Here is a 12,177-nt window from a genome sequence, read left to right on the forward strand (position 1 = left end):
TAGCCGGGTTTTACCTGGATTATAGCCCTGATACCCGGCGCCTGCTTAGCGCATTAGATGGCCTGGATTCTCTGGGCAGGTGCCAAGCCTGCATACAATCACCCCCCTCCCCAAGCATGCAACAGGGGAAGGGGGCATCCAGCAAGAGCAGCAGCGACATTTCTCTGGAGCAGCTGCCCATTCTGTGTGCCCCTCCTGCTGACACTGTGTGTGTGTGTGTGTGTGCAGGTGTGGACTGAGCTCCGTGCCTTGCCACAGCCCCCAACCAGGCAACCAGGGACAGAGAGTCACCTCCAGAGCAAAACAGCAGCAGCAACCTTTGCTTTAAAGCATCTGCAGCCTCCGCCCACTTTCCTCCTCCTCCTCTGGCCTGCTGAGCAAGTTGGCAGCATGGTTTCCCTTCTTATGTTTGGTCCATGTTGAACTTGAGAAACTAGATTGGCTGAGCAGATCCAATCAAAAAATTTTACTTAGAGGCTGGTTCTATCTTCATAATGGTTCTGAAATTCCATTACCAAAGGAACTAGCTAGTTCAGACCAGGTGGGCAATTAGAAAAAGGGGACAGCAGATTGTAAATAAAAACCAAGGACATTTGATTCAGCAGTTCTTTGCAGAGCTTCAGAGTCCCAGATGCTCTAGATCTTACCTTTAGATGCTGTAAAGGTTTTTAACCTTTTGTGGGTCACAGACCTATTTGAGAATCTGATGAAAGATATGGACCCCCCTCCCCAGAAAAAATGCACAAAAATACATACAAGATTTTGCATACAATTTATTTTATTGCATTGGAAATTTGTGTGTGTGCCAAGTTCACAGACCCCCTAAAGACCATCCATGGACCCTTTAGGGACTACAGGTGTAGATGGTGCTATTGGACTACATAAACTATATTTAGCCAGCTATTACATACTTAATTTTGACTATTATATCTTCCAGTTACCTTTCTTTTTGTTTTCGTTTCCAGCGCTGCTCTCATCGTGGTGTGAGGAACTGGGACGGCTCTTGCTGCTGCGTCACCAGAAAAGTCGGCAAAACGACCCTCCTGGGAAGCTACCCATGCAGCCACCCATGAACTCCATGAGCTCCATGAAACCCTCCCTTTCTCACAGGTGAGTCCCGTGCAGACCTCTGCCCTGCAACAGCACACACAACATTAGTTCCTACGATCAATGGTGTAAACGGAATGCTTTCTGCTAATATGTAGAAGAAATAGTTGCAATTTCCTTCACAGAAGAGAACTATAGAAACCCAAGCATCTTCAGCAGCTTGGCTGTAATTCTGTTATGTTTGCACCAAGCACTGGTGTGCTTTTAAAAGTGTGTATGTGTTCTGATTGTTAGAATCTCAGTCTCCTTGAATTTTGCATTGCTAAGTCCCTTTTATCTGGTAAATTATTTCTTATATTTCTGATCTGTGTGAAATTAGTTGCCACCAAATCTTTTGAGTTTAGTGGCCATATTCAGATGTAATGTAGGCCATGAACCATAGTTAGGGAGATTAGCCAATGCACAAGTTGCTCCTCCCGTCTTTAGAGCGGAGAAACAAAGCAAGATGGCTTAGCGTGTGAACCATACCTCATGGTTTGCTTCTCTCAAACAAACTATGACTGCTGGTTCTTACATAACACTTTAGCCAGCTACTCTGTGGTTTGTTTCCCTGCTTTATGGAGGGAACAGCAAAGTGGAGATTACTTGAACTGCATGCATCAGCCCATTTCCTTAACAGTGGTTTTTGGCTAGCATTATATGCAAATCAAGCCAGTTAATATAGAAAGGAGCAAGTGGCTCCAAAGACTTGCACATAATTAGAGATTGAAATCCAAGCTGGAGAAGAGTGGCTTTGCCCCTTCAGAATTCTCTCCCCGTCTTCTCTCCCCCCCCCTTATGTGAGCTAATGAAGTGGCTTCATTCCATTTACTTGTGTGGGAAGCTTGGGAACCCTGTGTGGGTGAAATCTGGAATGAGGCTCCTTCTTCAGCCACAGGTTTCAGGCCTGTATGGTTTCCCCCCACTGCACTCTTGCCAATGAAAGTTAATGAGAAACTGCTCCACTAGCTGATATAGGGGAGAGGTGGGCAGAAGAAATTGGCAGATAATTTTCCCAAGGTCTTGGATTGGATAAAAAAAAATTACCTGGGATCTTCCCCTCCAAAGTCAAAAGATATCAGGTAATACCTCAGTTAATTCAATGCAAATGTCAGAGAACTTATTTACCTCAACATGGCAACTCGGTTCCCTTTCTCTGCCCCATCCTTTGTGCAAACAAGCAAGTAGAGAGAATCATTTGGCAAAAATATGCTCAACCTGAGGGTTTCTCAGTCACACTTTTTTTGCTATGGGGCAAGGCAGGGAATGGACAGCTTGGGGTGAGATCTGTGGTGTGGGGAAAAGGTACCATGGTCCTAGGAGGGCCTCAGACAATTGGAGACAGGACTCTGTGATGTACCCCACTTGCTCATGGTGATGCACCACCAGATAGTAAAGGATTCCCCCCAAATGGAAGCAGAGGTGGGCTCAGAAAGGAAGTTAGTTTGTAGCACCTTCAGCAACCACTTGATATCCACTCCTCTACTCAAAGAACCTGGTAGCTTATAGCTCACTGACATCTCTGTCTGCCTTTTTCTCACTTGTATTACTTGTTTCTCCTTTATTTCTGCCCTAGTCTCACCCTCCAGTTAGGCTTCCACTGCAAATCTAACTCCTGACTTCTCCAGGATTCTAAGGCACTCCTGTTTTTACTTGCTGATCCACAATCCCTCTGTGCACATAACCCTATCATCTGCATAAGGTGGCCCAGTCACATTACAAGGCAGGAAGGGCCCCCACTTTAGTACGCACATTGTCATGAGAGTCACTTAACCAAACCCATTAAATTTCCCTCTCACTGTGGTCTTTTGTTACAGTCTCACTGAAGATTATCTCTGACCTGCCCTCATTATAATTGTACAAGAAAGATCAATATTGTCTTATTTTTCTGCTGTCTAGTCAAAGGTATCTAAATTTTCCCCCTTTTTGCCCTTTTCCTTTCCATACAAATTTGAGTGATGAGTGAAAAACATAAGCAAAGATATAAACAATTGAACAGTATGAAAACTTGGGGATCCTCCTTTTGCCATATGTGTGATGGTACCTCTAGGACAAAGAACACATGGAGAAGCGGATAGATGCAGGCAGCCAGGAGATTGTATGACTATAAAATATGAGAAATGTGCCACAAATGTTGAAGGACTGCAAGTGCCTGGGAGGAAAATTGAGGGCCATGGTCTAGGTCTCGAGGAAGAGATATCCCAATGTTCTGTTAATCTAGCTAAGAGTTATATTAAATAGTTCACAGTAACTCTTTTAAAGGATGTTATAAACCAAGCTTTCAAGCTTTTTTCTGAAAAAAATGTGTACTGTTTAGTACCCTGAAATCATCAGTATGCTACAGTGACTTTCCAAAATTTGGTGACTGGTGACATTCACACATTACTGCTGGCTGTCACAGGCAAATTCTGTGAATATTTGAAGGCTCAGGAATATACAATCAAATATTGACAGTCACCTAACTGTTGGCAGCATGCACTGGTGAATGACTGAAAAGTGGTGATATATATGGACATTCACATAAGTCTGAAATTTGTCACCATTCACGTGAGAATGTAAATATTCAGCACATTTTGCACTTGTACCATTTTTATTAGAAATTTACTGTATTATGAGCATGTACCATTTTTATTAGAAATTTTATTGTATAAGCAGCATGCGATTTCTAAGATGTAAGGAAACAGCATATAGTTACAGAGTTACTGGTGTACAAGTTAAACATATCAATAATTATTGCTGTAATTCCCAGATGAATCAAAATATGTGATATTCTGAGAATAGTCCTCAGCTAAAGTGTAGATTTAAATTCTGGAGATAGTTGCTTAGAATACTTTTTTTTTTGTATATCTAGTAAGTTATCTTAAGAGAGAACTAGGAGTATTGTTACGATTTGCACATATGTAGAGCACCCCAACTTAAACTCAGAATAAAATTTAAAGTGGCTTGTGGATCAGTGTACAGAACTGAAAACAGATGAGCATGCACTGTTGCATGTGTGTGTGTATTAATTTCATTGGCTTATTGTAAACTACCTTGGGATCACTTATAATTAATGGAAATGTGGAAAATAAATAAATAATAATTTGCTGCATTGTGCCCAGTATATTCCTTTATTTACATACATCTTGACATTAAAACATCCAAAGGTAAAAAAGGAAGCTTTGGGGTACATACTTTGCATTTATATTTCACATTGAAGTGTTCAAAGCAATTTTTATGCACTAAGCGGCCCCTCTGAGCCAGTGTGGTGTAGTGGTTAAGGTGGGAGACCAGGGTTCAAATCCCCACACAACCACGAAGCTCACTGGGTGACCTTGGGCCAGTCACTGCTTCTCAGCCTCAGAGGGAGACAATGGTAAACCCCCTCTGAATACCGCTTACCATGAAAACCCTATTCATAGGGTCGCCATAAGTCAGAATTGACTTGAAGGCAGTCCATTTCCATTTTTTCAAGCAGCCCCTCCAACAGCCAGTCAGTTTGCAGATGAGCATGTGGCAGCTTGCCTAAAACCTTCTGGAGAGTTTGTGGCTGAGGCATGATTTGAACCAAGGATTTTCCAGCTATTACCCCTCACACACACATGCACACATAGTCTGTTTCTTATTTCTAAGTGTGTGTTATAGAGGGAGCGGTGAAAGAAAACATTCTGGCTCTGGTACCATACATTTGAGGGAAGAAAGTCTAGTTTAAAATCTTTATCAACCAGGCAGTGTCATCTGAAAGGGTAAGCCATGGATGGGGGAGGAGCAAGAATATAAACCCCACTTCCAACATCCTCGGCTGCACTGTCTTCTCTTCAGACCCATATACATTTAGCATGAAGGTCTGAAAGGGCTTTCGAAGTGCATTCTGTTGAACTCACTTAGGAACCTCTCAGTGACCAGGAACCTTGATAAGACAGTGCTCCTGATCATGGGAAGGTTTCTGTGCACATTCAGCAGAACATGCTTAGAAACCCTGTTCAGACCTTTGCAGGTGCTAAGGTTTCAAAAGAGACTGCATGTTCAGAGGCCTTGGGGTGGGACTTATTTGCTCCGCCCATAGTTTAACCCTTTGCATGTTTAGACAAAGACCTATACGTGCCTAATGTGAAATTAATTGGTAGCAAATAGAACATACTTTTCTGATGAAGTCAAGGTTTTAAAATAATTGTAATTTTAAGAAAGGCAGATGCACACCAAACTTTGTCCTAATTTGAGCAGGAACAGCTTTTTTGTAGTCATACAGAACCATTCTGTACTCTGTCGTGCTGTGTACACTTATTAAGGTGCTTGTTGCAACTTGTATAGCACATGTTAATGGTTTGCAGTGTCAATAACAATGTCTGCAAACACACAGCTGCTCTTCGTAGCATTTTCTGTTATCACAAGTCTTTTTTGGCTCCTTTTTATCTTCTATCATTCCCAATTTCGCCTTCAATATTAATTAAATGGCAGTTTCCTTACAACCAGTGATCATATTAGGATGCTTTCTTAGAGCAATCAAAATCAATTAAAATAAAGAGACAAAGATTTTAAAATATACAAGTCATTTGATTTCAGAGGTTTGATAAAATTAAGTTGAAAATCAAATTAACCATTAATTCCATTAGGTGAATAGGGCTTTATTTTTAATTAGCATTATTAGCATTATTTGGCATCCATGCTATTCCTCTGAAATATCACTTGGGTGTTATTTACCAGCTCTAAGGATAGGGAAAGGATTTTTGCAGTTTCTTTCTCTCTCCCTCTCTCTTGTACCTGTTATCAGAAGAACCCCTTAGATTATGAGATGCATTGAATCAGAAAAAACATGAACTGAAAATGCAACTGTATCTACAGCTGGAATAAAAGCTTACAATTTATAAGTTAAATTTACACTGGCTGTATTCTCATAATACGGTAACCATAGTTTACAGTGGTAAAATCATAAAATAAGCAGATGGCACCTGCTTCACTCCTTCCTTAGGGCAAGCGGGAGCAACAAACCACAGCCCCTACTTAGTGTTACATTTAAATCAGGGAATAAAGGCTTGCTTCACTTAAAAAAACCAAGGCTTCTTCTTGGCTTCTTGAACATGAAACAAACCATAACCCCCAGTTTGGACATAACACTGAACCAGGGATTGTGATTTGTTGCTCCCATTCACGTAATAATGGAACAGGGAATGATCTCCAAGTTCACAGTATACCATTATCTACAGTTTACTATGACTTGCAGACACTGCCACTATATATTATGACCATGATGTGTATTCTTTTATCCAAGTAGTAGTTAAAGTTACATGTAATGTTCAAATGCTTTTCCCTGGCTGTATTTGTTTTAATTCTCAATTTTGAAAAGATTTCAACCAAAATTGTAATTAATGGATAAGACAAATATAGCATTCCAATGGTATGTCTTTGCAGTCATAATTTCAGTCATTAACAAAATGATTCTGTGTGCCCACAGAGTCCCAAGAGTCCATATCCCCTGTTTCCTCTTCATTTAATTTTGGTTGCTTTCTTGTTCAGCAATGTATAGATCTTTTTCTGAACCATTCTGAAGTAAAACTACTACAGTTTTCCAGCATTATGCCCAGGGTTGGCCAGCTGGTGTCCCATAGGCTAGATCTGACCTACAAGGCAATTTTATCTGGGTTTTGAAGGCCCTGCAAATGATGAATTTTACCACTTTGTGGTAAACGTTAGCCTCCAGTTTCATTCATAAAAAAATGAAAGAAGTATTTTTAAGAAGTAGAGATATTCTATAACATCACTTTTTATTTTGTACATTATATGTAAGTAATATATGTAAATATTTATTTATTTATTTATTATTTGATTTATATCCCACCCTTCCTCCCAGCAGGAGCCCAGGGCGGCAAACAGAAATGCTAAAAACACTTTAAAACATCATAAAAAGACCTGAAAATACATTAAAACAAAACGTTAAAAACATTTTTTTTTAAAGTTTTAAAAACATCTTTTTTTAAAAAAAAAGTGTTAAAAACGTTATTAAAGAGAACATATTAAAACCAATTCTAACACAGATGCAGACTGGGATAGCTCTCAGCTTAAAAGGCTTGTTAAAAGAGGAAAGTCTTCAAAAGGTGCTGAAAAGATAGCAGAGATGGCACCTGCCTAATATTTCATATATTATATCCAATAATAGTAAGGGCTTGAATCAGAACACATTTGAATCTACAGAAATCAAGGGCTTAAAATCAGTGCTGAAAAGAGGGCCCAGCCCTGTTACGTTTTGTGATGGCCACCTTACCTATTGTGTTTGTAGGCTGCTGGACGGGGGACACAATTTGGCTAAAACTGACAGGAAGCCAGGGGGCGGGACTTGTGGATTTTATTAAATTCCCACTACATTTCTTCCCATAAATCTAGTGTTATTTAGTCACTAGATTATTAAGGAAGGCTTTAGATTATTCATTGGGGAGACCAATTTTATTTGGTGAAATATCTTTAACCCCTAGAGCATCCTTGTTTGTTTTTTAGGCTATTTTGGTGCAGGTATGCTTCTGTAAATCAAAATATGAAAAACAAAACAAAATATTAACAGATGGGTTCTAATAGTGAGCTGCTGAATTTGTTCAATTATTTCCTCTCATGGTCTGGTTCCAGATAATTATCAGTTGTGAGGGCAGTGTTTTCATACAGGAACACAGAGAGGTCAACAAGATAACCAGCAGATCTGTGTGCTGTGCATGCCCTCCCCCTCACCTAACTCTCAAGACCCATGTTTGCTTGAATGTGGAATCTCCCTGAATCCAAGATGGAAATCAAATAGAAAGCAGGTTCAGATAGGGTTGCCAAGTTTCCTGAAGACTCTAACTCTGGGACTCAGGGAACTGAACTAAGAAGTAGAGACTGGCAGGGATAGTACCTGCTGGGTCAGCGGCATAGCCTGGCTCTACATGGCGGCCCAGGTAGGAATCCGGTATGCATTGGGGTGGAGTTATAGCAAAGCACTTAATTCAAGCAAAAAAACCCCCAAACAAACTAGCCTCACTGCTTCTGTCTCCTCAGACTGAGATGGCTATGCTTTTTCTTCCTGGTCAGAGGCAGTTGCTGGAAACCATGGGAGGAGAGAGTTGCTGTGCTCAGGACCAGCTTGTGGGCTTCCCATAGGCATCTGGTTGCCCACTGTGAGAACAGAATGCTGGAAAAGATGGGCCACTGGCCTGATGCAGCAAGTTCTTCTTATGTTCTCAGATTTTAGTACTTTCCCTGGATGCCCTAAAATATCAGTTCAGACCTGAGACATAGGAAACCAAGGTCTAAGCAGGCTTTTAGAGTGTGAAGAATACCAGTAACTCATGGGGTCATCTCCCCTCTATGCCAAGTAAACGATTTCAGTTATTTTGTAAAATGTATAGTCCACCCTTCATTGCCAAGCAAATTCAGGGCAGGGCACAATAATAAAAATACACTAGTACACCATAAAGTCAATCAAAAATATTTTAAATCAGCAGGGCAATATGCAATTCATTCTGCTGTTTGCAAGACAAGCCAGATGGCTACATACATCACCCGCCATCCCCAAAGTCTTGAAGGAAGAGGAAAGTTTTCATCTGGAGCTGAAAATTAATGTCATATTTCAGGGGGAAGAATATTCCACAGCTGGCCTGCCACCACTGAGAAGGTCCTGTTCTGAGTTCCAGCTCCACATACTTCATTCATGACAAGAAGGACTTCTCTGGCAGATCTTAAATAATGGCCAGGACGATACAGAGAGAGGTGCTCCTTCAGATTTATTTATTTATTAATTATATTTCTATACCACCCAATAGCCGTAGCTCTCTGGGCGGTGCACAACATAAAAACATCCAATATACAGGTAAAAACATATATCAACAACTTAAAAAACAATATACCAAAAGTAGTAGAACATAATTAAATATATAAACAACTACAACACAAGCCTAAAAATATTAAAAGCGTATTAAATCAGTTAAAAGTATTAAGATGTTAAGTAATTAAGATTACTAAAATATTAAGAGCGTAAGTGCAAATGTAGGTGTTAAAAATAGATGTTAAAAATGTTGTTAAAATGCCTGGGAGAACAAAAAGGGTTTTACCAGGCGCCAGAAGGACAGCAATGTTGGCGCCAGGCGTACCTCGTCAGGGAGAGAGTTCCATAGTTCGGGGGCCACCACAGAGAAAGCCCGTTTTCTTGTTGTCACCTTCCGGGCTTCTCTCTGGGTGGGCCCCCGAAGGAGGCCCTTCGATGTTGAACATAGAGTACGGGTAGGTTCATATCGGGAGAGGCGTTCCACCAGGTATTGTGGTCCCAAGCCGTGTAAGGCTTTATAAGTCAAAACCAGCACTTTGAATTGAGCCCGGAAGCATATAGGCAGCCAGTGCAAGCGAGCCAGAATCGGAGTTATATGTTCACATCTCCGAGTCCCTGTTAACAATCTGGCCACTGCATTTTGCACGAGTTGCAGCTTCCGAACTGTCTTCAAAGGCAGCCCCATGTAGAGTGCATTGCAGTTGTCCAATTTTGAGGTTACCAGTGCATGAACAACTGAAGCAAGGTTTTCCCTGTCCAGATAGGGGCGTAGTTGGGCCACCAACTGAAGTTGATAGAAAGCATTCCGTGCCACTGAGGCTACTTGTGCCTCTAGTGACAGGGATGGTTCTAAAAGAACTCCCAAGCTATGGACCTGCTCCTTCAGGGGGAGTGCAACCCCGTCCAGAGCAGGTTGAGCCTCTCCCATCTGGTCAGGGGAACCACCCACTAACAGCATCTCAGTCTTATCTGGATTGAGCTTCAATTTATTCGCTCACATCCAGTCCATTACCGCAACCAGGCATCGGTTCAGCACCTTGACAGCCTCACCTGAAAAAGATGAACAGGAGAAGTAGAGCTGCGTGTCATCAGCATACTGGTGGCAACGCACTCCAAAACTCCTGATGACCGCACCCAGCGGCTTCATGTAGATGTTAAAAAGCATGGGGGATAGTACTGACCCCTGTGGAACTCCGTATTGGAGGACCCAGGGTGCCGAGCAAAATTCCCCCAGCACTACCTTCTGGAGACGACCCGCTAAATAGGAGCAGAACCACTGCCATACAGTACCTCCAACTCCCAAATCAGCGAGTCTCCCCAGAAGGATACCATGGTCGATGGTATCAAAAGCCGCTGAGAGATCAAGGAGAATCAACAGGGTTACACTCCCCCTGTCTTTCTCCCGACAGAGGTCATCACACAGGGCGACCAAGGCCGTCTCAGTGCCAAAACCGGGCCTGAACCCTGATTGAAATGGATCTAGATAATCGGTCTCATCCAAGAGTGCCTGGAGCTGGTCCACGACCACTCTTTCTAGAACCTTGACCAGGAATGGAATGTTCGCTACCGGCCTGTAATTGTTAAAAGTTTCTGGGTCCAAGGAAGATTTTTTCAGAAGTGGTCTCACCACCGCCTCCTTCAGGCAACCAGGGACCACTCCCTCTCGCAATGAGGCATTAATCACCTCCATGGCCCACGGATAACTGAGTCTTGTCATAAACAACTTTATATGTCAACAATAGAAACTTAAATTCAGCTTGGTCGCATATAGGAAGCCAGTGCAAACCTAATAGACCCGATGTTATGTGGTTCTGAGTGGCCGAATCAGTTTGGCAGCTGCATTTGCACTAGCTGCTATCTCCAGACCATCTTCTAGGCAGCGCCTTGTAAAGTAGACTTGGGTCTGGGAGATCAAATTCTTAGAAAGTTAGAAAGTTCACTGAGTGACCTTACACCTGTCACACTCTTTGAGCCCAGCCCACCTCACAGGCTTGTTGTGAGGATAACATTTGATAGCCCCCTTGTATACCACCCTGAATTCCTGAAAAGGACTGAATATGAAGTTGATAAAGATGTAAATAAATGCAAATAGAAATGTGATAAATAAATGTTGGGAAAACACCAATTCCAATAAAAATTACCTACTGCAAATTGCTGTGCTGTCAAAATTAATCCAAAATAAATTCATCAGCATGGCATGGTTGGGATGTGTGTGGGCAGAATGCTAAATATGTCCCTTTTAAAAGCTATTTTTGCCAGTGTTTGGGCATGCATATTAGCTGGATTTACAACCTTAAGAAGTGCAAGTCCATCAAACCCTTCATTCAAGCTGCCTGTTATACCTTCTCTGATTCATTCTCTCTGTAATCATCCTTCAGTTCCCTGGTTTCTGTGCAGAGCTTTTTCTTCTTCCCCTCTCTCTTGTTTTGGAGGCAAAAAGAAAAAGAAAAAACAAACCAAGCAGTGGAATCTGTTTCAGTGGCTCCTTTCCTGATTGTTGTAGCAATTGCTGACCTCCAGGCACTATGAATAAACAGCAAAGCTGGGAACAAAAGGATTCTTCTGGCTGCCATTATCTCACATTAACATAGCAGAGGCACTGCGGTGTGAACAATGCAATTCCCATTCACCGATAATCAGTGAGTTCCGGGGCGTTTGGATTACCAAGGCAACAGGCAATGGTAGAATACTGGGTGGGTGTCTTAGTTTTTTTTTTTATGATTATTGTTATCATTATTGAAGGATCAATTGGGATATAGAATCCTAAGGTATTTTGATAAGTGCAAGTAAAATTAATGCTTTGCTACTTAAAGGATAAATGGAGAAAATTGTTTCAAATGCTGGCACATGGGTTAAATAAATCATGAATGAAACAAGGCTCGCTGATGCTGTGAAACGCAATAAAGATTAAATTGTGTATGTCAAGCTGCAAATGATTGCAAAGCATATTTATTGTCTTTGAAACACAGGTTACAGGTGGAATGTTAATAACAGGTGGATTTTCTGACTGTCATAGAGGGCTGTAACAATGTATGCATGTGTGTATAGCCTGCCTGTGTAACAGTTACCAGAACTGAGTGTGACATTAGAATCTTGGGGGAGGGGTATTTGAAAGGATGGTAATAAATATATCCAATATATTTAGGTGCTGGGATGCATTTTCAGTAACTGCTCTTTTCCTTTTCCGACATAGCTTTAGCATTTGCCTAGCATGCTTTATATGTTTGTGCACACAGGTTTTTAATGGGCACAAAGAGTATAAGATTACTCTCAGCTACACATTGTTAGCTGGGCTCCAAATTGCTACTGAAGGCACGCCCAAGGGT

General features: G+C 41.5%; 1 protein-coding gene across 23 annotated transcripts in view; it reads left to right on the plus strand.

Annotated features, from left to right (window-relative positions):
- Positions 1 to 12,177, plus strand: part of ZMIZ1 (zinc finger MIZ-type containing 1) — a 621,029-nt gene that overhangs the window by 527,247 nt on the left and 81,605 nt on the right. For all 23 annotated transcript variants that reach the window (XM_061634913.1, XM_061634912.1, XM_061634907.1 and 20 more), the window contains one exon: positions 966 to 1,110. In XM_061634913.1, the coding sequence (XP_061490897.1) occupies positions 966 to 1,110 (145 nt within the window). The remainder of the gene's footprint in view (positions 1 to 965; positions 1,111 to 12,177) is intronic.

The sequence above is a fragment of the Rhineura floridana genome, chromosome 7 (assembly GCF_030035675.1).
Source record: "Rhineura floridana isolate rRhiFlo1 chromosome 7, rRhiFlo1.hap2, whole genome shotgun sequence".
Lineage (NCBI taxonomy): Eukaryota > Metazoa > Chordata > Lepidosauria > Squamata > Rhineuridae > Rhineura > Rhineura floridana.